At 42.6% G+C, this 26589-nt stretch overlaps 1 protein-coding gene across 1 annotated transcript in view; it reads left to right on the top strand.

The window, feature by feature from the left end:
• The window catches only part of SLC4A5 (solute carrier family 4 member 5), a 127164-nt gene that overhangs the window by 38076 nt on the left and 62499 nt on the right, over positions 1-26589 (top strand). The window contains exon 4 of the mRNA XM_061592631.1: positions 876-1005. Coding sequence (XP_061448615.1) covers positions 876-1005 — 130 coding nt within the window. The remainder of the gene's footprint in view (positions 1-875; positions 1006-26589) is intronic.

Here is a 26589-nt window from a genome sequence, read left to right as displayed (position 1 = left end):
GCTGATTTGTTGCCATATGATTTATTTGGCTCTCTGACGGGAATCAGCCCAAGGTGTTGGATGTTGGCTTCCGGTTTTTTGAAGCTTCTGGCCTGGATCGCAACGGCTGATCTGTGAGGACTGATGCGTAGATAGTCTGTCCTTCTTGCAAGGGGAGTGGGGTGGATTGGATGATCTCTGTTGTATGGCTATTTTGTTCTGTTTGCTGACATGGATTGCCAATAAACTTCTCAGATATCCATTTCCCTTTGTCAGGCACAGAAGCGGGGAAGGACAGGGAGCAAAGAGCAAGATGGGGGAAGAAGAGGAGGGTAAACTAAGGGCACATCTACAGTAAAAGAATCCTTGTGGATGCCTCACAAGGAAATCTGGGGACAGTCATTCATTTAATGAAGGTGCTGAGAACCCTGCCTTTCAGCAGTCCCAAGCCCTGTCCTTGAATTGCAGGTCAGTTAATGCAGTTTTAAACATGCTGGCTTGGGCTGATGAGAGTTGTAGTCTAAATCAGCTGGAGGGGACCAGGTTGGGAAAGGCTGGGTCCAGGGTCACTCACTCTCTCTCACACACACACAGCATTGCAAGAGATCCTGGGGGAGTGGCCCTTAGACTGCACACTATTAGCACCCTCAGAATGTTGCCACCCTAGAGTGGATTAGATTTGGGTTAGCTGAGCTGGCAAGGGTCAGGGTGCGATTTCCAAAGAGGGAAGCTTGGAGAAGATGAGAGTTTCCCAACAGCTATATCCCTTGCTGGAAGCCTCAATCTATCGCTTATTGTCGAGATAGTTTCCCTAGAGCAAGCTGAATTAGAAATGTGGAACTACGAATGAGCTATGAAGTCCTCTTTCATCAATTGTCTTTCCAACCTTGACTCAGAGTCTCCAGTCGCTGAGCGCCGCCGGTATATCCTGAGTGAAGATGATGATCCTCCCAACCCCACACTGTTCACGGAGATGGACACTCTACAGTGTGATGGAGAAGAAATGGAGTGGAAGGAGTCAGCCAGGTATGAAAAATTTGGAGGGTTCTAAGCAGCTGATTCTCTTTGGTGTTTTGCACATTTTCCTTCTGGGGCCATGCACTCTTGAAGGAAGAAGGCGGTTGTGACTCAATCCATCCTTCGCTGGATCCAGAAAATATTTTTCAAGAGAGAAGTTGGCTTGAGCTACTCTTGATTCCCATGATGGGCACACTCTTCTTCTGCCTGTCACCTCTGCGCAAACAGGTTTCTCAGGTCTGTGAAGTAATACTAAAACCTGCAAAATCTGTATTATTAGAGGGGAAAATGAGATGAGATTATCAGCTTGTATAGTGATCTGAACTATCGGGAGGGTACGTGTGCATGTGTAGAAAGCTATTGAAAGTCTTCAGCCCTTGTCTGTTTCATTTCATTGCTTTTGCAACCAGAGCAAAAATTGATGCATTAAAGGCTGATTCACATGTAACAGGAAACCATGGCTTGTTCCACTATGTGACTGAGACTTGGGCTAGTATGCTTACCCCTCCTCTTCTCTTGCATAGCCACAATGAGGAGACTTTCCAGTTTTAAAGAAATTGGTTTCCTACTACATCCAAACTCAGGAAACTGTGGTTTATTTAAACTGTGGCTTTAGAACAAGGCAGGATCAAACTGTACTTAGATATTGGTTTGTTCTGAAACTATAGTTTGCACATAAAAGTGTAGTGTGTAGAAGTGAAATCTTCTGATCTCGTCATCACAGCCACACAAGAATAAAGGAGAGGAAGAGCATAAGCCCAAGGATGATTCAGTGGGGAAGCATCATTTCCTGTTACATCTGAACTGGTTGTAAAAGAGTGAGATAGTCATTAAACAAGCATGAGAAAACCAACTTGTCAGTCTAGAAATGAGGAATTAAGTTAACGCATTGCTGGTATTACTCTTCCAGCCTGACGTTAGTGGGTTCTGGACTATTTGGAATTATGGGATGTTGTTATGTGCCTTCAAGTCAATTATGACTTATGGCGACCCTATGAATCAGTGACCTCCAGTAGCATCTGTCGTAAACCACTCTGTTCAGATCTTGTAAGTTCAGGTCTGTGGCTTCCTTGATGGAATCAATCCATCTCTTGTTTGGTCTTCCTCTTTTTGTACTCCCTTCTGTTTTTCCCAGCATTATTGTGATTTCTAGTGAATCATGTCTTCTCATGATGTGTCCAAAGTATGATAACCTCAGTTTCATCATTTTACCTTCTAGTGATAGTTCTGGTTTAATTTGTTCTAACACCCAATTATTTGTCTTTTTTACCATCCATGGTATGCACAAAGCTCTCCTCCAACACCACATTGCTGGTGTATAAAATTATGCATGGCATTGAGAAAGTGGATAGAGAAGAGTTTTTCTCCCTGTCTCATAATACTAGAACTTGTGGACATTCAAAGAAGCTGAATGTTGGAAGATTCAGGACAGACAAAAGGAAGTACTTCTTTACTCAGCGCATAGTTAAACTATGGAATTTGCTTCCACAAGATGCAGTAATGGCCACCAGCTTGGACGGCTTTAAAAGAAGATTAGACAAATTCATGGAGGACAGGGCTATCAATGGCTACTAGCCATGATGGCTGTGCTGTGCCACCCTAATCAGAGGCAGCATGCTTCTGAAAACCAGTTGCCGGAAGCCTCAGGAGGGGAGAGTGTTCTTGCACTCGGGTCCTGCTTACAGGCTTCCCCCAGGCACCTGGTTGGCCACTGTGAGAACAGGATGCTGGACTAGATGGGCCACTGGCCTGATCCAGCAGGCTCTTCTTATGTTCTTATGTTCTTAACCCTTCCAGCCTGAAGTTAGTGGGTTCTGGACTATTTGGAATAATGGGATAGTGATGTAACAAGTGACTTCTTCCCCATAATGCAATGTAATATTATTTTCCCTTGCTTTGGATTAATGCATATAAAACAAAGATTTGGCTTTTGGTGGCCCATATGTCATCTCTCATTGAAATGACTGACTGATGTTTTTACCATGCCATTCGAGTGTAAAAGCACAACTAGGGTGGCTTAGAACAGTGAGGGAGGGGGTCAACCACACTTCATATGTCAAGGTGTTCCTTCATCTGGGTGGAGCCCAGAGAAGGCCCCTCTCTTGTCCCACCCAGCCACGCTTCCCCCGCTCCCAGGTGGGGCACATCAGAAGCTGCATATTACTGAGTCAGACCATTGGACCATCTCGCTCAGTGCTGTCTACACCAACCTTGAACCCAGCCCAGCAGCACGTGGGCAGCTACTGCAGTTGTTTTAGCAGAGGTGTCACATGCTGTTGGCCATCTGCCCCCATGAACAATCTAGCTGCAGTATTCTGCAGTTCTTCTGGTATTATTTATTTATTTATTTATTATCTTTATTTATACCCCACCCTTTTTCCAAGTGGAACTCAGGGCGGTTTACAACAAACATAAATACATATGATTAAAACATTCAAAATTCTACATTAAAATAAGATTAAACCATTAGCACGATTAAAACATTTAACATCCACTTAAAATAAATAAAAACACATTAAAAATAGTGCAATTAAGCAATAAACAATGCAGCAACCTCTCAGCGAACTGTCCTAACCACCTTTTATTCTAAAAGCCGGTTGGAATAAAAAAGTCTTTGCCTGCCGACGGAAGGACAATAAAGAGGAGGCCATCCTTGCCTCCTTAGGAAGGGGATTCCAAAGCCTAGGGGCAGCCACCGAAAAGGCCATGGTAGATACAAGCCATGTCTCTGAGCCATGGGAGACCATTAACAGTGACTCCCCTTGAAGACCTCAGGCATCAGGCAGGAATATAAGATTATCGGGTGCTCCATAAAGTAACCTGGACTCACATCTTTAAGTGCCTTGAAAAGTCAGACATTGTAGCAGTAGGGGTCCAGGGTCTCAGGGGGTCGTAGATCCCTTGCTTTTTTGGGAGCAAGTTCTCAGCAGGGTCCCTATGTCTTCATCATCCTATAAGCCAATCAGTATGAAAGGGGTCTGTGTTAGCCACTGAGAAGGGTCTTCTAATGTGCTTCCTTTTCCTGCTGATTGGAGTCACAGTGAAAGGAGGTGAGTCAGCCACTAAGAACACTCTTCTCAGTAGCTAACACTTTTCCCTTTTGTGCTGATTGGCCCCTAGGGATGTCTGTTGTTCTGGGAGAAGGCATTAACAGGGATCTGATTCTCAACCCAGCAGCAAAAGAAAAGGTGGGGGGAGTGTGGCTATGACTGTCGTGAAGGGACCCTGCACTTCTATATGTGCCACTACATGACTGATGGGCAGCCAGGGTTGGCTAACCCCACCAACATCTAGCCACAGCGTTTTGTGCCAGCTGCAGCTTCTAGCCCCACATTGGGCACATGACAATCATAGAGTCTTGAGGTTACCAATGCATAATTCACTATGGCCAAGATATCCCTGTCCAAGAATGAGCATCATTGGTGTACCATCCATAGCCAATATAAGCCACTGGGGCTAACTGAGCCTCCAACAACAAAGATGGATTCAGGAGTACCCTCTTACTTCAAATCTGTTCTTTCAGAAGGAGTGAAATTCCATCCAGAACAGGCAACTGGCCAGTCTCCTGGGGTTTGGGAAAAAGCATTAGAGGTGACTTCATGGGTACCTGCCAATCAGCGCCACCCACAGCTAGCATCTGCTGCAAACTTGCAGAAAGTTTTTTCCCCCAAGCTCAACCCTGGAGGAGAAAGATATATTTAGACTGCCCCCTTTGTTTTAAAAATATTGTATCTGTCTTCACCCTTCATCTATTTATTGGACCTTTATATGGCATCTGTGACCTTTGGTAGTAACTGTCATGAGCCTCGTGCAGCTTTTCTGGAGTGATGAAGAAGGAGGAGGAGGAAGGGGCAGAGGGTCATAGTAGCTTGCAACAAGGTGTTGCAACCGAAGGCTTCAGCACTTTTGACAGTGACAGCTCCTCCCCCTTTGCTCCACTCACAACAGAGGGAACTCTGGCTCATGAGGCAGCCCCTTCTCCCCTCCCCCCTCGCTTTGGCCAAGCTGCAGCCACTGCGCACACCTCCTCTAGAGGAGGAGGATCTTGGCAAGGTGCCCGCTGCCACCATCACCCCAGACATACAGACAACTGGCTGGCAGGCTCAGCTGGCCCCCGCTTTTCCAGCCAGGAGGAGCGCTCACATATGCTCGCATTCCCATTCTGTGACACCTTCCTCAGGCAAGTAGGAAGAGCCCACATGAACCTCCATAAGGGTTGCAAGGATATGCGTGTAACTGCTGCGATAAGGTCTTAGCCTTCAGTAGTCATGCCTAGTCATGAGTAGTCAGGGCCAGGACATTCATGCATTCATTCATTCATTGGCAATCACTCGTGGCCGAGTAAGATTGTCTTCCAAGATAAGGTCTTTAACGGTGGGTCCGTAAGTGACTGTGGAGGCCGATTCTGGATCCACACAGCCTCCCACAGTGAGGACATAGGTTTCCAAATGGAAGATGGTCACGATGAGGATTTGCTTGATGTGCCTTCCGCTTATCTCGTTTGTCCTGTTCGCCCTGTACTCGTGCACAGCACCTTTGATAATGGCCGACCTCCAGTTGGGGCACTCATCGGCCAAGGCTTCCCAGTTCTCGATGCTCATGTTATATTTTTTTAGATTAGCTTTGAGAACATCTTTAAACCTCTTTTGCTGTCCACTGATATTCTGTTTTCCATCCTTAAGTTGGGAGTAAAGTAGCTGCTTTGGAAGACAGTGATCAGGCATTCGATCAACATGGCCAGACCAGTGAAGTTGTTGTTGAAAGAGCCTGCCTGAACCTCCATAAGAGTTGCAAGGGTGTGTGTGTAATTGCTGCGACAATGTCTTTGTCTTCAGTAGTCATGCCTAGTCATGAGTAGTCAGGGCCAGGACAGTAACTGGCTGGAAACACAGACTCCTGCTTCCACTAAATCCCCCAAATCCTAAAAAGCAAAGCAAGAGGGAATGTAGAAGCATGACCACCAAAGATACAACAGGGAACTGCAGGCTACATCCATATTAAAGCCAGCATCTGACAGTGGGCCTGAGCAGTCTCTTACGACTGGACAGGAGTGTGGAGGGGGCAGTTGCTATTCTGAGACAAGTGGCTGAATGACAACATTCACTGAATGAACTTAGTGGTATTTCTACACCTGTCCTGTAAAGAGATTTTTTAGATATTATGCAGATTTGAATGTGGCTCAAAGGCACAGAATGAATAGCTGGGAATCAAGAAGAAGACAGGAAGAGCCCTGAAGCGGGATTGAACCAAAGGGGTCCAATATAGTACAGCATCCTGCTATGGGAAGCCCACAAGTGGGACCTGAATGCAGCAGGACTCTCTCAACTTGAGATTCCCAGCAACTGGTACTCAGAGGCAAATTGCCCCCAGCAGTGCAGACAGAACATGAGCATCACAGCTAGTAGCTATTGCAGCAGTGGCTGGTGGCTCCATGTCCGTGGGGCAGTAGAATCTGCTCAAAATCCTCCTCTGGCCAAGGCCTCTTTGGGAGGGGTCAGATGTTGGATCAGCAAATCCATTTTGCTTTTACTGAGCTCTGGCTTGGAGCTTCTTTTAGGGAAAGGGTGGGCAACCTGTGGCCCTCCAGAGGCTGTTGGATTCCAGTTCCTACTATCCCTGACCATTGACCAGGCTGCCTGTAGCTGATGGAAGTTGGAGTTCAACAGGAGTTTCCTTTAAAGTTTCTTCACGGCCTTCCTGCTCCTGTGCGGAGGGTGGATCCAACTTCAATGCCTGCTACCACTAGCATCCCACATAATCACACCATTTCCTCCCCCCCGTCAATTTTCCCAGCTGGCATTCCACCACCTCTGGCCCTCTACACCACTCTGGTTAGAGCTCTTGGGCTGCAATCCTAACCCTAAACACACTTACTCAGATGTAGGGGTGAAAGGATCTGTCAATTTCAGTTTTCTCCATTTTTCATTTTTCCAGTCTTGATTTTACTTCTCCCCAATTTGTGACTTTAAAAAATCCTCATTAAAATTATTCAGCATTTTAATGTGAATTTCTCCGGATAAACATATTTTTGTATGCAATTTTGATTAATTGCAAGCAATTTCTCCTGATATAAAGCATTTATGTATGTTATTTTCACTAATATATCCATTTTTATGCATGCTCTCCCCCAATGTATTCATTTTTGAAAACATTTTATGGTTTGAGAACTACATTGCAAAATTTGGATAAGTGTGAATTTTGAAGCATGGCTGTGTTTCATTTCTCATATTCGTGCAAAGAGTACAAATTTGATAGATTTGCCTTTAAATGCAAACTGAATTAAATATCTCCCTGGACCCTATTCAGAAATAAGTCCTACTGAACATAGCAGGACTTGCTTGCAAGCAAACAGACATAGGATTGTGTTGTTAACCCTGAATGAAGCTGCATTTTGGCAGTGTGGAAGTCGCTTCCCTTGTGCCAGTCCCGTGCCAGTCCCATGCCACTCCAATAACATAAGCTTAAACTATGTGAGTGGGCCAGATTAGGATGAGCCTTCCAGGATTCTGCTGGCAGATAAGTAGACACCCAAGGCCTCATTTGCAGCCAGCAGTTAACGAGTTAACTTTGTTCTTTTTATTGCAAACTGATAAAAAGTAAACCCTTTAGAAGCCCCATAACTTTAATCAAAGTATTAGAGAAAATGTAAGGCACTTTATTGAATTATGAGCTTAATACGCAAGTGAAATCCGCACAGATTTTTCTTTCTAGCAGAGGCTTTATAACTAGTTATTTTTCATTACTACTATTTACTGAATTTCACATCCTGAGTTTCAGGGCGGGAGGAAGGGGGGAAGAGTTGGGGACTCAAATAGCATGCTTGAGCCTAGCTGAACCTCTCAGCTGTGAAGAACAAAAGGATTTGTTGGTATTTATGCCATTTCTAAATGGATCAATGCCATGAGGTCAGGCAGTTAATAAAGATAGATGTTTATTAACTCTGTCTCCTGCTCTGCCCAATGCGCCCCTGTGGCTTCCACCTTATGACACATCATGACCTTGTCTAATGTGCTCTCAGTGCTGGAAGAGAGAAGCGATGGGGCCAGTCTGGACGGGGAGAACCATCACTCCTGGGTTCTACATTCAAACTAGTCATGTAGATCAGAGCTGCCTCTTCACCTAGATGTGGGCACTGAAAGGAGAGTTTCTAGGTTGCATTCTGGAGATCTCTTTGCTTTATATCTGCAACTAGTTTGGCAAATTCAGGGCAGGGGGAGCAAGTGTAGCTAGCCATGCAGCACTACCTATATTGGCTGTTTTAGTGTGGCAGTACCAGTCCCTTGGAACTCCCTGCCTATAGATATGCCTTTGTTGTACAGCTGTCAACACCTGCTGAAAACGTTTTTGTTTAGGCAAGCCTACCCGAGAGATGTAATTTTAAAATCTGTTGGTTTTATCTATATTTTGATCATTTGTTTATTGTTTTAAAGTATGTTTTGATTGCTTTTCTTTATTTATTTTGATGGCTTACACTTCCTTCACCACGAGGTCCTGGGGTGGGTCGCAACAATAAAATATACAACTATGAAGCACATACAAAATAATTACGATAGAACAAGTGCAAAAACAATTCCACATATGAAAACACTACAAATTTAAAAATGACTCCGCATAAAACAAATAAAAATTGTTCTGACAACAATGGAGACTGGGATAAAGATACCCACTTGTTGAAAGAGGAAGATCTTCAGAAGACAGGCACCAAAAGGACAGTAGAGATGTCACCTACCTGATAATCCCTAAGCAAGGCTGGTCCAAGGCATTTTGCTGCCTGAGTCAAAAGACAAGATACATCCATAGCTGTGTCCTCTAATGGAAGAGACCCATTGTGGGAGAGGAACACTGTAAGGGGCTGCTCCTTTTGCTGCCTCCCAGCATCTATTGCCTGAGGCAATTGCCACACTTTGCCTAATGATAGGGCCAGCCCTGTCACAGCTTAAACAACCATTTTCCGTGTGAAATTTCAGTGCATGACTTGAGCTGAGCCCCAGTAGCTTGTGCTAGGTCTCAGGTGCTATAAAGCCCTATATGGCTTAGGTCCAGGCTATCTGTCAGACCATATCTCCCTATATGAGCCTGCCGGGCCCTGAGATCCTCAGGAGAGGCCCTTCTCTCGATACCTACATCCTCACAAGCATTTTAGTGGGGACGCAAGATAGGGCCTTTTCGGTGGCTGCCCCGAGGCTTTGGCACTCCCTTCCCAGGGAAGCAAGAATGCCCCCCTCCTTGCAGTCCTTCCGTCGGCAAGCAAAGACTTTTTTATTCCAACAAGCCTTTGGAAGTGAAAGCTGTTAAGGACAGGTCTTGAAGGGTGCTGCATTGCTGTTGCCTAATTGTATTATTTTAAACTGAGTTTGAATTATTTTAACTGTACGTATGATTGGTTTAATACTGTAAATTGTTTAATTTGATTTTAATCTAGACTTTTGTATGTTTTTAATTATATGTGTGCTTTTATCTGGAAGTCGCCATGAATTCCAGTTTTGGAAAAAGGGCGGGGTAAAAATAATGGTAATAAATAAATAAATAAATAAGTGCTGATGTTGCACAGGTGTTATAACTGGACCTTGGACTTTCTCATGAGCATAGCTCACTAGAAATGCAAGTTCCCCTATTGTGAGAGCAGCAGGATCTTTTGCTGGAGTTACCTGCATGTCACCCCCAAAGCGTGTATAAATCTACCCTTAACCCAATGGCACACACGGAGAAAGTAAAATTAAGAGTGGTTTTATTAAGAGAAATTAAGGGAAAATATTGCAGTTTATAATTACAATTGCACACTTTCACATCAAGCTCACCCACACAGAAAGAAAAGGACAGAAAAAAACCCAGAAGTTGTGTATACCTTTCCTGGAGAGTTGCTGAGAGTCTAAGGCTGAGAGAGAGACTTTCATATCTAGCGCAATGAGGCAGAGGTCTGCCCTCATGGAACCAGCACTAGATTTGAATGATTTCACCCAAATCCTTAGCTCTGAAGTTCTGCAAATTGTCCCAGAGATGCTGGGGAGCGTTGGTAAGAAAAGCAGCTGTTGGAGCCTGTGACGCCCTTCCCTGGCTCTCCCTGTCAGGTTCCTACCTGCGCGTGGCTACTGCCTGTCACTAGGCACCACCAGGGACTCCACCAGTCTGGACTGTCCTTTTTTATTGTTTCTCTCCCCGCTCTAGCACAGATCTCAACAGATCCCCCTGCTAGGCAACCACCAGTCACGTCCTAATACTAGTATTCCCAGAGACTCTGAATACTGGTATTGTTATTCTCTTCACCGCTGCCACCATTTGTTACAGTTCCCCTTCAGCCTTGGTCATTACCTTACCCTCCCTTCTGGTCTGTGAAACCCCAGCCAAGGATCAGGCCTTTGGTAAACCAAATTAAGTATTTATTACAGATAACAAAGCTAACAAGATTAACAAGATTTCTTCTTAAGGCACATAAGCATATGGTTTTACTCAATACTAATCCGAACTCCACCTCCCTCCTGGCAAACAACTCTCTAAACCCCACCAAGCAACCCACTCAGTTCTCTTCTCCCCCCCGATTCCACTCTCACTCTTCCTTTTATACATTCAGCCATTTTAAACACTCAGCCAATCATCTCACATTCTACTGCCCATTCACTCCCCCTCCTCTTTCACTCCACTTACCATGTATCTTCTAAACAACAACACTTACCATATATACATTAATATAGGAACATCACATTCCCCCCCCCCTTAAAACAACGGCAGAGTATTATTCCTGTTCCAGGATTTATATGTCGCGTTAACAAATAAAAGTCTCTATGGGGAAAATGTCTTTCTTTGTTCCTCCGTCTGGTCACGTCACTGCAGTCCCAGCCACTTGCCTGGAAAGTCCATCGGCCAGTACATTGTCCTTGCCTTTGATGAACTGGAAGTCCACTTGATAGTCCTGTAGGGCCCAGGACCACCTCTGCAGCATAGTGTTATGGTTTTTCATAGTCTGCAACCATAACAAGGCCCGATGATCCGTAGTCACTGTGAATCTTCGTCCCCACACGTATGGGCGCAACTTGTTCAGTCCCCACACGACCGCTAGGCACTCCTTCTGGACCGACGAATAGTTTTTCTCCCTCGGCGTCAGCTTGCGACTCAGGTACGCCACTGGATGTCTGGTGCCTTCTCTCTCCTGCAGCAAGACGACTCCCAGCGCCAGGTCCGACGCATCTGTAGCCACGATGAATGGTTTCTCATAGTCTGGTGCTATTAATATGGGTCCTTGGCACAAGGCTTGCTTCAGTAGATCAAAAGCCTTCTGACATTCATCCGTCCATACCACACGCTCAGAACACTTCTTCTTTGTTAATTCATGCAAGGGGGTTGCTATTTCCCCAAAATTTCTCACAAACTTCCTATAAAATCCAGCCACACCCAGAAATGCCCTTACTTGTTTTTTGGTTAAGGGGATCGGCCACGCTTGTATTGCCTCCACCTTGCTCCATAAGGGGGTGATTTTCCCACTCCCCACCTTATGTCCTAACTAGATTACTTCCTTTAGTCCAAACTGGCATTTCTTAGCTTTTATTGTGAGGCCTGCTTTTCTTAAGGCCTCCAATACTGTTGTCAGGTGTTGGACATGCTCAGGCACCGACTTGCTAAAAATGGCCACGTCATCGATATAGGCCACTGCAAAATCTGACATGCCTCGCAACACAGTATTGATTAGCCTCTGAAATGAACTTGGTGAGTTCCTTAGTCCCATGGGTAAGGTCACAAACTCATATAACCCATCTGGTGTACTGAAGGCAGTTTTGGCTCTGGATTGCTCGTCTAGTTCCATTTGCCAAAATCCTTTACAGAGATCTAGTGTAGAGATAATGGTTGCTGCCCCCAATAACTCTAACATTGCGTCTACCCTAGGCATAGGATACGCATCTGGGACAGTAATTTTATTGATTAGCCAATAATCAATGCAAAACCTTGTCGTTCCATCTTTTTTCAGAACCAGGACAATACTTGAGGCCCAGGGACTGATGGATTCACTGATCACTCCTAATTCCAGCATATCTTCCACCTCCTTTTTGATCTCATTCAAAACTTTCCCATTCACACGGTACGGAACAGATCTGATTGGGGCATGATCTCCAGTATCAATGGAATGTATAACTATACTGGTTCGGCCAGGTTTGTTGCTAAAGAGATTCCTATAGGTTTTCAAAACTCTCAGAATCTCTTCTTTTACTTCCTCCTTCACCTCCTCTGACCATTCCACTTGATCTACCCCTCCTTTGTCTTTGCTTTCCTGTACCAAATCTGGAAGTTCAGGCCCACTTCCCTCAGGGAATAAGGTAACTTGCAACACCTGTGCATCCCTGGTATGGTAAGGCTTCAACATATTTACATGAACCACTTTGCTTTTGTTTAATTGGTCTGTGGTGATTACATATGTCACTGTGTCAAGCCTTTCTCTGATGGTATATGGTCCTTCCCAGTTAGCCTGTAATTTGTCATGTTTCCTGGGTATGAATGCCATAACCATATCTCCCACATCATACACACGTTCCCTGGCTGTTCTATCATACCAGTAACGTTGCTTCTCCTGTGCTTGACTCAAATTCTTTTGCACCACCTCCATCATTGATGTTAATTTATTGCGGAATTCCAATACAAAATCTACTACAGATGTTTTGTACTCTCCCAGGGTTCCTTCCCATGAATTTTTTAATAGTTCCAAAGGTCCCCTCACTTTTCTAGTGAACATGAGTTCAAAGGGTGAGAAGCCTGTTGACTCTTGAGGGACTTCTCTATATGCAAATAAGAAGCATCCCAAACGTTCATCCCAGTCTTGTGGGTGATCTTGAACATAGCTTCTGATCATGCCCTTCAAAACGCCATTGAATCTCTCTGTTAACCCATTAGTGGCGGGATGGTAAGTAGTGGTCTTTAGATGTTTTAGACCACAACATTTCCACATACATTGCATCACTTCTCCCATGAATACATCGTGATCCGTCAGCACTTCATGAGGGAAACCCAGCCTCATAAAGATTTTTAATAAAGCCTCTGCCACTACAGGGGCTTCTACAGATCTTAGTGCTTCTGCGTCTGGGTACCTGGTGGCAAAATCCACCACCACCAGTAGATATTTCTTGCCATGCCTTGTGGGTTTGGAAAAAGGGCCCACCAAATCTATTCCCACTCTATAAAAGGGTTGTCCAATTATAGGAAGGGGCTTTAAGGGTGCCTTAGTCTTTACTCCACTTTTTCCCACCTTTTGGCATATTCCACAAGATAGACAATGTTGTTTTACATCTTTGGAGATGTTTGGCCAATAATAGTGTGCCGCCAATCTCCTCTTGGTCTTTTTTATTCCCAGATGTCCTGCACATGGGACATCGTGGGCTACCTCTAGCAATCTGGTTCTGTATTTGCTAGGTACTATCAATTGCTTCACTGGTTCACATTCATCCTTTCTCTCAGCGGGCATCCACAGTCTATATAAAATCCCATTCTCACACACAACTTGATTCCTCAGTTTGTCAGTGAAAGGAATCTGTTGGGTCAGAGCTTGTTCCTTTATCTGCTTCAAACTTATATCTTTATGCAGCTCTTCCCTGAATTGCTCTGCTTCTTTCTTATCAGAGACCACTTGATACAGTTTGTCTCCTTCAGCAGGCCTGCTAGTGGTTGCTATGGTGACCTGAGGCTGGTTAACAGATTCCACCCTGTTTGTTTCAGCCCCCCTTAATATAGCTTCTTTTTCTCTGCCAATTTGCTGTCTGGTCACTACATAGATCTTTCCTTGGGCTCCCATTACATCTCTTCCCAGTATTACTGGTTCTTGTTGCTGGGCATTAATGCCTACTTTATATCGGCCCTCTCGGCCTCTCCAAGTCATTTCCACCAGGGCCACAGGCAAACTTTCTGGTTGACCCCTCACTCCTTGGATAGTCACAGTTTCCTGAGGTAATATTACCTCAGATTTTATTAAATCTGGCCTCAGTAATGTCTGAGCGGCACCAGTATCAAGCAATGCCCAATAATTTGCCCCTTGTACACTCACTTCCTCTCTCAGACTTGAATCAAGGTCTGTTACTTCTGTCCAGTTTATCTGGCAGAACTGAACCTTTTTCGCTGTTTCTAAAGACTTGGGCTCTGTTTTCACTGCCCTCGTCTGAGCAGGATTACTAATGGGGTTGGCAACCTCACATTGAAAACATAGGTGCCCCGGTCTACCACATTTGTAGCATAATTTCTCCTCACTTTTAGGGTACACAGATCCACTCTGGGGTGTCCTGTGCCCTTCAGATTTTACTGGAGGACTCACTCTCTGTGGTACCACATTCCTTCTGCCAGCGTTATATGGTCTGGGTTTAAAATCTCTTGATGTTTTCCCCACCCAGCCAGTTCTGTTGGAGGCGAAGTGATCCGCCATCTCTGCGGCCTCCTGCACCGATGTAGGGGAATGGTCTTTGACCAGGAGCCTTATTTCTGGTGGTAACTGATGGTATAATTGATCCAATATCATGAGGTTTTTCACCTCCTCCACAGACTGAGCTTTTGCACTTGTCAGCCATTTCCCAAATATGTCCATCAGTTTTGCCCCCAGCTCCACGAAAGACCTCCCTGTCTGTATCTGGCAGTTTCTGAAAAGCTTTCTAAAATAATCAGGCCCCAGTCTGAATCTTTTAAACACTGCTTCTTTGAATTCAGCATAGGTGACGGGCCTGTCTGAGGGGAAATATTGGTATACCTCAGCCAATTCCCCTTTAATCAGGTTTGATAAATACTGCATGTATTTATCTTCAGGTAGCCCCCACAACTGAGCTGCTTTTTCAAAGGTGCTGAGGTAAATTTGAGGATCTTGACCAGGCTTATAGACAGCAAAGTCCTTTGGAGTAATTTTTATTTTTGCTCCATCTCTGTCCTTTCTTGTTTCATCAGAATGAAACTTCTCTCTTTCAAATTTTAACTTTTCTACTTGTAATTCGGCATCCACTGCTCGTTGCTTCTCCCTCTCCTCAAACCCCATTCTCATTCTCTCAGTTTCCATCTTCAACTTCTCAGTTTCCAACTCCCTCTGCTTGTCTTTTTCCTCAGCCTCCCATCTTAACTTCTCTCTCAAGTACTCTATATAAGCGGGATTGCTTAAATATCCTTCTGGGGTCTCTTCTCTGACAGGTTGTTTTTGCTGGGCAGTAGCAAATCCTATAAGTGCTACCCTCAATTCATCTACCCCTTTACCCTCGTGAGGTAAATTGAATGTTATGCACTTCTCCACCAGCTCCTCTCTTTTCATTTTTATGTATTCAGCCATGGTGTTTGAGTTCACTCACTCTTTGCCACACACTCTTTGCCAGTCACTCTCACAAGAAATCTTGTTTTGTTATTTCTGTTTGCCACACCACTGTTCTGGATTCTCTAGTATTCGTATCTGGATTCTCTGTTGTTCGTATCCCACCGCTACTGCCACCATGTGTGACGCCCTTCCCTGGCTCTCCCTGTCAGGTTCCTACCTGCGCGTGGCTACTGCCTGTCACTAGGCACCACCAGGGACTCCACCAGTCCGGACTGTCCTTTTTTACTGTTTCTCTCCCCGCTCTAGCACAGATCTCAACAGATCCCCCTGCTAGGCAACCACCAGTCACGTCCTAATACTAGTATTCCCAGAGACTCTGAATACTGGTATTGTTATTCTCTTCACCGCTGCCACCATTTGTTACAGTTTCCCTTCAGCCTTGGTCATTACCTTACCCTCCCTTCTGGTCTGTGAAACCCCAGCCAAGGATCAGGCCTTTGGTAAACCAAATTAAGTATTTATTACAGATAACAAAGCTAACAAGATTAACAAGATTTCTTCTTAAGGCACATAAGCATATGGTTTTACTCAATACTAATCCGAACTCCACCCCCCTCCTCTCAAAACCCACCAAAACAACCCTCTCAAGTCCACCAGCGTCCACACCACATCCACCCAGATTTACCTGACATTCTTCCTTTTATACTGTCAGACATTTTAAACATTCAGCCAATCATCTAGCATTCTACTGCCCATTCACTCCCCCTCCTCTTTCACTCCACTTACCATGTATCTTCTAAACAACAACACTTACCATATATACATTAATATAGGAACATCACAGAGCCCTCCAGAAAAGGAACTGCTGACCCCTCAAACCCCTCGTGTTTTATATCTTTTTCTAACTAAACTGACCCCAATGTAAACCCAATGTAAATGTGACCAGGAAGATGTGGACATGACAGATAAGAACAGGAGGGAGGAGCGAGAGCCGTTTCCGGTAAGATGCATTGTTTACTCGCTCTTGCACTTTTTTGGTTTTTCTTGTACTTTTTGTGTCTATTTGAACTCTCAATCCTTGGCTATACTCTCTACGAGCCTTTTAAGTGTCGTCTCAAGCTGGGACTGATGTAAACAAAGGTTTTTTTCCTTTTTCTTTCTTCTTTAAACTTTTACTGCCGATTCAGCAAACCTCTGGGTGGTAGCCATTTTATCGCTGGGCTGGTATTTTAAAGTTTTATTGCTTCATTGCTTTATTTTACGACTCAACCGATCCACCAGCATTTTTACTACTTTGGCTGCAGTGGCTGAATTGCCTAATTAACTCTGACAATGAATAATCACCAACAGAAATACCCTACTCATGATGACAATATACCCAGACATCATAGATCCTCTCAGTCTAAAATTACAAGCTTTTTTCCCCCGGCTGTCGACCAAATCCACTCTGATCAACTTACTGCTTTAAGCTCTTATCCAACCTCACTGAGACTTAACCAACATGAATGGTCACTAGACCACCACCTTCCTACTAAACTCACCTGGAATAGCTCCGTTCCAAATCTTGCAGAGGAACTGCAAGATGCTGGATTTAATAATTCTCTTAACTCTACCAATGAAACACTATCTGCAGCCTTTTTAACTCCTACCAAACCTCTAAGGGTCAGATAACGCCACCTCCAGGTAGTTGGAAGAAACACCCACTTGCTCAGACTACTGACTCAGCAGTTCACTTAGACTTGCTTGAAGAAATGAAACTTATTAAAACTTACATTTCAGAAACTAACTTACTATTGCATACAGTGGTGCAGGCGGTTCAATCTCTCCTACCTTCACCCCAAGACTCTATAAATGAACCCACAAGTGGACCGGACAAGTATATGAGGGGGGGGGGAAAGAAACCCCCGCAACATACCAAAAACACAAAGAAATCAAAAAACGTTAAAAACCCAAAATCCATCTCTTCTAACAAAATGAACTCCAAACCTTTGTTTAAACTTCTCGAAACTCAAAATTCGAAGTCAACTCCAAAGCAATCTGGCAATACTACCACTGTAACTCCTACTATCTCTAAGTCTGAGATTTCTGTTTCTGTCGTCTCCGAATCGTCTCGACTTCTTAACTCCTCAATCGCGACTGAAGTGGGAAACTCTTCGACCATGAACAATCGTCACTCCTTGCCGTTGATTATGAATCCAAACTTTCCTCTGCCTTGGAACCTGGTGCTGCAAACAGACAAATTGGCAATCTCTTACAAAGGCAAATATACTGAACATTGTTTACAGACACCAAGCATTGCATTTTTGGATAATTGCTTCAATAAATCCCTGACTACACCTCGAAAGCTGAGTTTCATAAGATCTATGAAAATTTTGTCCCAAACCCCCTACGAATGGCGGCTGATCATCACATGCCACTCGAGAGCTGTGGCGAATCAAATTTTTCATAAAAGGAACAACTTATATAAAATTGGTTTTCTAGTACAAAGATTTTATTTAATACATCTCCTCCTGCCCCTCTTGTGATTCCGATACAGCTGTCCCAGCCCGATGATGCCATCTTATCAACACCTAATCTTGGACAAAATGATTGTCCACTATTGGAGCAGGAACCTGTGCCACTTACAAACCCTCTTCAGAAACAGATGGATGGTACACAACTATCAACAATCCCATTTCATGAATTAGAACCTGAAGAAAGCCAACTTGCCGATTTGTATCTTACCCTTCCCGCGCCTGAATGAGTGGCTCTGATAAACAGACTACACCAACTAATTCTCCGACTCAAGTCTCCTTCTCGGACACAAGCTTCAGTTACAAAGTCTTCCTTTTTGGGAACAGAGGATTCTGGTGTGCTCCCTCATGGACTTATAGACCGAGACAGTGTGGCCTATAATGAAGCTCCTTTCTCTCAGGCTAACCGAAAGGATAAAGCCAGACCTCTACCTCCACAAGATCTGAGACTTATAAATAGCCCAAGAACTTTTGCACTTTCTGAAATTGAAGTCTGCCCGAAACAAAAATATAACACCACTAATGGAGCAATTTTTAAAGACACCACTGGCTCCTTAGATCGCATCACTGAACTTAATTGACAATGCTATGTTACTTCAAATGATGCTTCTCAAATTTCTTCAGATGACTTAAGGCCCTATTGTGATACTTCTCTTTTACCTAAGTCGCCTAAGCACAGCCTTCACTTCCTATCGTGGAATATTGCAGGTTGGAACTGAAGAGTCACAGAGTATGAATGGATTACGTATTTGTATAATTTTGATATTATTTTTATGCAAGAAACTTGGATTACTTATAAACCCTTTTTAAATGGTTTTTTTTCTTTAGATCTCCCGGTTATGCCCTCACTAAGTGGCAGAGCAAAAGGGGGCCTGGCTATTTTAGTCTCGACTTCTTTAGATATTAACATTTCTCCTATTTCTTCCCTCGACTCCCTTGCGATGGCAGCCCTGATGGTAACTGATGCTTTCTCTTTTTTGCTCATTAATGTTTACATGCCTCCCTCTACGTCCCGTGCCTTCACAGAATCTATATGGGAATCCCTGGACCAATATATTTTAGACCTTGAGATTAGCTACCCTAATGCAAAAATTATACTCATGGGAGATCTCAATGCAAGGATTGGTCCCAACAACGATGCACTCCTTGCTTCTAAACTATGGCGTGACGAGGAGTGTGATTACTTAGCCTTTCCTTATGATAGAGTGTCGAAGGATCAGAAAATCAATAGAGCGGGAATCTGCCTAGCTCGCTTTGTAGCTAGTCATCATTTAATTATTCTGAACGGTCTCCAAACTGTTGACGGATGTGCGGAATACTCATATATTTCCAACTTAGGAAGTAGCGTAATAGATTATGTCTTAGTCTCCCATAACCTAATTAACATGATAGGAAATTTCACTACTGGAACAAAACTAAACAGTGACCACCTTCCAATTAAATTCTCCTGCTATATTCATGAGAAAATATGCCTCCCTCCTAGCAGTAACACCGTAATGAGCTTTCCCGCATATCATAAGAGATCCTATTGGACATCTTCCGTAGCCTCTAATATTGGGAACCATCTGACTTCTTTAAATTTTCAAGATACTAAATCCCTCTTAATGAGTACGGACTCTATAGATGTGCTACATAATGCTTATGATGACTTAATTAGATCTTTCAAAAATTTATTATCCTCTCGATCTCCCAACTTTACTTTAAAAAAGAAAACAATTGAGCGCCCTCAATGGTTTGATAAGGAATGTTTGGCTCTAAAACTACAACTGAGATCTATTTACTTAAACTATCGTCAACAACATCTGAGTTATCTCCCCCCGGTCTACTATACAACTAAAAAGAAATATAAGACAGTCATTGCACTTAAAAAAACTCAGGCACTTAAAGAGGAATGGGATCAACTTATATGTGCCTCTAAATCAGAAAATTTGAACACTTTTTGGTCCATTATAACAAAAGTATTTAGACCAACTTCCTCAGTCCTATATTCTATCCCTCCCCAAACATCGGAAGGCTATTTTACAACCCTATATCAGAGGGCTTGTCTCAAAAATTTGGCCCCCTTTTCATTTTCATTTGATCTCCATTTGCTCCCCATCTGGCCAACTGTAAATCCTTCTGAAATAAAGGAACTGATCACCGGACTCAAGAAAGGAAAAGCGCCAGGTCCAGATAACATCCCGGCCGAGTTACTACAGAGCTTCCCAGATTGGTGGGCTCCTCTATTAGCTAGGATGTTTACTAAACTTAATGAAACGGGATGCTTTCCAGCTTCATGGCAAGAAGCCATAGTAATTCCCATATTTAAAAAGGGGAATCGACAAGATCCCTCCAATTACCGCCCCATCAGCCTTCTTTCGACAATAAGTAAACTTTATGCCTTATATCTGAAAAATAAATTACAAGCTTGGATGGATGAGTATAACATTCTTGCCATAGAACAAGTAGGCTTTAGAAGAGGCTCCTCAAACCTAGATCACTACCTCATTTTACACCATTTAGCAGCGAAATATAGTAAATATAAGAGCACCAATCTTCATGTTGCCTTTGTGGACCTAAAGGCAGCATTTGACTCTATACCTCGGGACAAACTCTGGCATAAATGAATGAATACGACTATTGATAAAAGGCTGCTCTATTTAATTTATAACCTACATCAGCATACGTCGCTTCGAGTCTCGTGCGACAAGGAGGGTGGCTTAAAAAACTCCATCCCAGCGTTCACAGGAGAAAGACAAGGCTGTGTTTTAGCTCCCCTTTTATTTACTCTTTATTTGAACGATTTAAAGGACTCTTGCCTCTCCCATGATTTTCTTTTTTTTTATCATTAATTTTTATTCAAATTTTCAAAGACAAAAAACAAAAAAAAATTAAACAATAAAATAAATTGTTGACTTCCGATTTGTCGCAGATCAGTCATAGGTCTACAATATATAACAATCCTGTCTCTTAAATTATATTATAAAATCACTTTCCTCCAGTAGTTATCTTAATTAATCATCAAATCTCATAAACATTGCTTTATTTTTTCCACAAAAAGTCAAAGAGAGGTTTCAATTCCTTGAAAGATATATCTTTCAATTTTTCTCCAAATAAGCATGTCGATTAATCCATCTCATTCAAATCTGTTAGGTCCAATAATTTCAATAGCCATTCTTCCATTATCAATATTAATTCCATCTTCCATCTTCAGTAATCCTGTTAAGTCCAGTAATTTCAGTAGCCATTCTTCCATTATCAGTATCCCATAATAATCTTGTTGTCATAGCCATAGTCCAAATAAACATATCGATTAATCCATCTCATCAAATCTGTTAGGTCCAATAATTTCAATAACCATTCTTCCATTATCAATATTAATTCCATCTTCCATCTTCAATAGTCCTGTTAAGTCCAATAGTTTCAGTATCCATTCTTCCATTATCAGTAACCCATGATAATCTTGCTGTCATAGCCATAGTCATATAATAAGAGTCTGATGGGAATTTCCTTTATCAGAAATATTTCCTTGCCATCAATTCTGAATATGTTGCTGAAATATTGTTGTAAAGTCATATCTCTGTTCTTCTTTTTTACAAAATGCACTGGCTCATCTCTTGAGAATTTTTCCATTGTCACATATCTGTAGTTAATTCCATAGATTTTTTCTATGTCAAGCTCCATCACATCATTCCAGTCCAGAAAATTATCCAAAACATTGATAACTTTATCACTAATATCTTCATTAATTTCTTCAGAGACAACGTTGAATTCCAAACAGTAAACTTTATTTCTAATATCCGTAAACTCCAGATCTTTTTCCAATTCCACATTTGTTCCAATCTCCAAGGCTTGTATCTTCCCTTTAATTTTTCTTTTCTCATCTCTAATCTCAACAATCTCCTCTTTCACAGAATCCCCTATTTCTTTAAGCTCCTGCGTCATTTTGCTAAGTTCAATTTTCATCTCCTGTCTACCCTGTCTCAGGGTTTGTTTCGTTATCTCAATCTCATCCATTATTTTCTGAAACATAATTTCTTCCACAGTCTCAGCCACTTTCCTGGTTGCCATTCTTAAAACCATGAAAACAAAAATTATTTCAGCCACAATTGGGTTAATATTCCAGGCTTACTGACATCAGAGTGTAAACTGTACAGCCTGCCTTATCTCTTATATGTTCAGGAATACAAAACAAATTTAGTTCCCAGCATCAAAACAGTTAGTGGTGTCGTGAACAAGCAGATTCGTCCAAATGAAATAGACCAAAAAGAAAATAGTCCCGGACATATAATACTCCAAAATTCATAAATCAAATTTATTTATTTTTTTCCCTCCTTGAAATAGAAATCCCTCTTCCGTTAGTATCTTTAGAATGCACTTCCAGGCCAGCTTTTTGCAATAAAAACAAAGATAAGCTTTTTCAATTTCTTTCCTCCTTAATTTCGTGGATAAAAGAGAAGAGTTATAACTCACCCAAAAGTTCTTTATAGCTGATTCATTGACAAATCTCTTTTTGCTGCAACAATTTAAACCAAGTGAAAAAAAAATAGAAAGAAGGATGCTTGCCTGTTAAAGTCCGTTTTTCTTTGAAGAAAAGATAAACGTGTTGCTTAATCAGTTAGAGCTTGATGGAAGTCTGTCCGGCTTGCTGGCTGAACTTTCTCTCATAAATTAATGAAATCCAGTCCTCCCAACAAAAACAGGCTTTGTGGTTAATCTCTACGTTTCTCCCTGCCCGGGAGAAAATCTTTACCAGTCAAAAAGAACGTTCTGACTGATTTTAAACTGAAAAAGCTTCTTCTGAGATGAGAGCTCGTCTCAAAAAGCAGGCACAGGCGAAGTCACCCTTCCCGGAAGTCGCCTCTCCCATGATTTTCATATCCCTAAAATTGCAGATGTCAGATGTCCTTTGTTACTTTATGCCGATGACGCTGTACTTTTATCCTTTTCTAAGATCGGCCTTAGACGGATGATAATAACATTTATGACCTATTGTAATGAGAATCAACTATCTATAAATTATGGTAAAACTAAGATTCTTGTGTTCTCAAACCAAAGATCCCTACCTACCTGGACAATTAATGGCCATCATATAGACCAAGTTGCCCACTACAAATATTTAGGCATAACTTTCCATTCTTCTATGAGTTGGTCCTGCCATATAAGAGAGGCAATTTCGAAAGCTAGATAATCTATTAAGAGCCTTCTATGCTTCTATTATTATAGAGAGGGTCGCTTTGTGCCAGCGATTATTAAATTATTTAATTATAAGATCATGCCCCAACTCTTATATGGAGCCCCGATTTGGATCCACTCTATGAACTCCACAGTTGAATCGGTCCTCTCTAGCCTACTACGCCGCCTTCTGGGCGTACCCAGATGTACTCCATCAGTGGCAGTTAGACTTGAATGCGGGCTCACATCATTGGATTGTCAGGCTTGGTTAATGACCGTTAACTACTGGATAAAAATCTCATCTAAAGTATCACCGGGCCTTCTCTCTCTATTTTGGGGAGATTCTAGCCCCTCCTCTTGGAATAATAAAATAGAATTGAAATTACAGAAAATGGGTCTATCCAAGGAATACTTGCTTCTCCATACGCCCAGAGAAGCGGTAGCCTTAATTCGCTCCCGCTTAAAGGATAATGACTATCAGATCTCGACAAATCAGGCTATGAAAACATGCTCTCCATTACATTTAAATCTAACTTTTGAATTTGAAAAAATTGCCCCCTATTTCTATTTTCTCACCATTCCTAAACTATGTACAGCATTCTCCAAAGCGAGATTTAACTCTCTGGACTCTGCAATTCTTGAGGGGCGGTTTAGGGGAATATCATATAATCTCCGAACCTGCCCGTGCTGCTCAGATAGTATTGAGAACCTTCGCCACTGTACCCTTGATTGCTCCCTATACTCCCATATTCGCTGTAAATTTTTAAATTCTATCATATCGAACCCGATATATAAATACAAAACTCCTGATGATATGGTTGCTTTTATTTTCTCTGGTACAGACAAACGAATTACCATTCAGGTGGCCAAGTTCATATACGCGGCTCAATTAATACGTACTTCCATGTAATGCTCCTGTTATTCTTGTTTATGTATGTATACTGTATAATGTATCCCTGCTTAGCCAACTGGATTGTATTTTATTTGGGTCCTTGACCGCAATAAACTAAACTAAGACAGATAAGAACAATGAAAGGGTTTAGTACTGGTGAAGGAATCTGGTTTTTTCCAGAAACCATTCCCTGATAAGTTCCCAGATAATAGCTGTGATCTCCCTGCTGTAAATTCCCAATGTTTCAGATAATCATCATCCTGTCTTCTCCTAAAGGTTATCATAATCCTTATGCAACCTGTTTCTTTATTTGAAAGGAGCACCTGATTCTTACTGGGTGACATTCCCCAAATTTCCTTAGGAGTCAGGAAGTCCATACCCTCAGGCTTTCAAGATACGTAGCTACTCAGAGATCACTGAGAGGCTGTTTCCCAGGAATCTTTGCTAGTTTCCAAACTCTGGTTCACTGAGGTGAATCAAAGATTTAAAATCCCCAATATTTTGTTCCTCATTACACAGGCCATGCCCTCAAGTAATCTGATAACCCTGTGAGAACAAGATGCAGGACTAGATGAAGCTCCGGACTGATCCAGCAGCCAGGCTCTTCTTATGTTCTTAAAAATCAAGCGTCTCCTATCTTGTATCTTTGTCTTTGTACATGTAACCAGACAAGACAGAATACTGTCCCTTGAGTATATGGAGAGTACCCATCTCTCGCCCATTAATCAGTCTGCCAAACATTCCTATATTAAGGATTCCATTGCCAGCACACTGCATATTTCCTATAATGCAAACAAAATGCCAATCCCTGCCACAGTTTGAATTACTGTGCCGCTGCCATATCTATTCACCTCTTTTTGTGAGCATTTCCATGGCAGAGTCCAAACTTGCTAAACTTGCCAAACACAGGATTTCCGCTCTCCTCAGCCAAGAATCCAGTGTGCGTTTAGCTGCAGGGTGCATAAGCTTCACTTTGCTTCACAAAGAAAAAGACTTGCACTTTGCAAATGAACCTCTGGCAAAGAAATTTCATCCTTGGAGCCAAGCATCAGTCAAAATAGCACAGTAGGTTGGTTTGGGGTTCAAAATTGTTTTGCATTTTAAATAGCTGTCCCTGGGATCTTAGGCTGATGGGCAGATAAATGATGATAATGCTGACACACCATACTAGACAAGCTCACTGAGCTTATTGTTGTCATTCATTCATTCATTCGTTCACTGGCGATCACTCGTGGCCAAGTAAGATTGTCTTCCAGGGTAAGGTCTTTAATGGTGGGTCCGTAAGTGACTGTGGAGGCCAATTCTGGATCCACACAGCCTCCCACAGTGAGGACACAGGTTTCCAGATGGAAGATGGTCATGATGAGTATTTGCTTGATGTGCCTTCTGCTTATCTCGTTTGTCCCTTTTGTCCTGTACTCATTTTCTTCAAAGTCAATAGCACCTTTGATAATGGCCAACCTCCCATTGGGAAGCTCATGGGCCAAGGCTTCCCAGTTCTCAGTGCTCATGTTACATTTTTTTTAGATTAGCTTTGAGAACATCTTTAAACCTCTTTTGCTGTCCACCAATTATTTATTTATTTCAGCCTATTGCTTCCTCGGGAGGTTCACAGCAAGATACTTAAAATATTAAAGGATTAGAATTTTTAAAAAGACCAAAAAAAATCCAATGAAAGCAGTAGTTAACAAGCAGCGCCGTGATTCAAGCTCAGGTCTTAAAAGGCCCGGGAGAAGCAAAAGGCCTTCATCTGGCACCAAAACGTACCCAAGTACGCCTGTCTCGGAAGGGAGTTCCTCAAGCAGGGCATGATGCATCCGTAGAGGAATTATTTGCCTTTCCCTTTGTCTCTCAGCTCAGTACCAAATCACCCTTTCCTATGACAATCTGAATCCCCTGTGCAAGCTTTCCAGAGAACTACAGCACCTAAACATATTTCTCTCTACTGCCAATATTGCCATAGCAGTGGAGGCTGGACCATGATTGAGGCACTGCTGTGCAAACATCAGTCTGCTTTCCATCAGCCTCCACCTGCCTGCCTCCATATTTAAAGCTAATTGAGGTGTGGCTCAGCCTGTCATCCGTTCTAGCCCCATCTACTTTTGGTCTCTCTGCCGTCCTCACTACCTTTCCTGATGGGTACCAGCCACCACTAGTATATAGGCAATGCAGTCATTTAGATCACACGGAATTTCTCTACCCAGTTGAATGCTGAGACTGATAAACAAGGATTGATGCTGCCTGCTTAAGATTTTAGCTGCAAAGAGGGGAGAGTCTTCACAAACTTTCACAGCCTCTCCTTTGTTCGGGATTAAATTTATTTATTTATTTATTTATTGTATTTATATACCGCCCCATAGCTGAAGCTCTCTGGGAGATTTACAGTAACTAAAAACATTAAAACAAATATACAAATTAAAAAACACATCTTTTAAAAACAATTTAAAACACAATTTAAAAATTTAAAACAATTTAAAAACACATGCTAAAATGCCTGGGAGAAGAGGAAAGTCTTGACCTGGCACCGAAAAGATAACAGTGTTGGCGCCAGGCGCAACCTCGTCAGGAAGATCAATCCATAATTTGCAAAATAGCAGTCTATTTTATGAGCATAGAACTGGTGAGTTGGCCGCTTATCAAAGCATTCCTGAAGTACATGTGGTCTGAAGTGAGGTAGGGGGCGGAAATACTTCTTTTGCCTAAAAATGGCACTCCTGCTAGCAGGAAACATGACAGCCCACTATGGTGGTCCTACATTCCTGGTTAAATATTGCAATGTC

Source organism: Rhineura floridana, chromosome 12, assembly GCF_030035675.1.
Source record: "Rhineura floridana isolate rRhiFlo1 chromosome 12, rRhiFlo1.hap2, whole genome shotgun sequence".
NCBI classification, from domain to species: Eukaryota; Metazoa; Chordata; class Lepidosauria; order Squamata; family Rhineuridae; genus Rhineura; species Rhineura floridana.
This window is presented reverse-complemented; position numbering and strand designations above follow the sequence as displayed.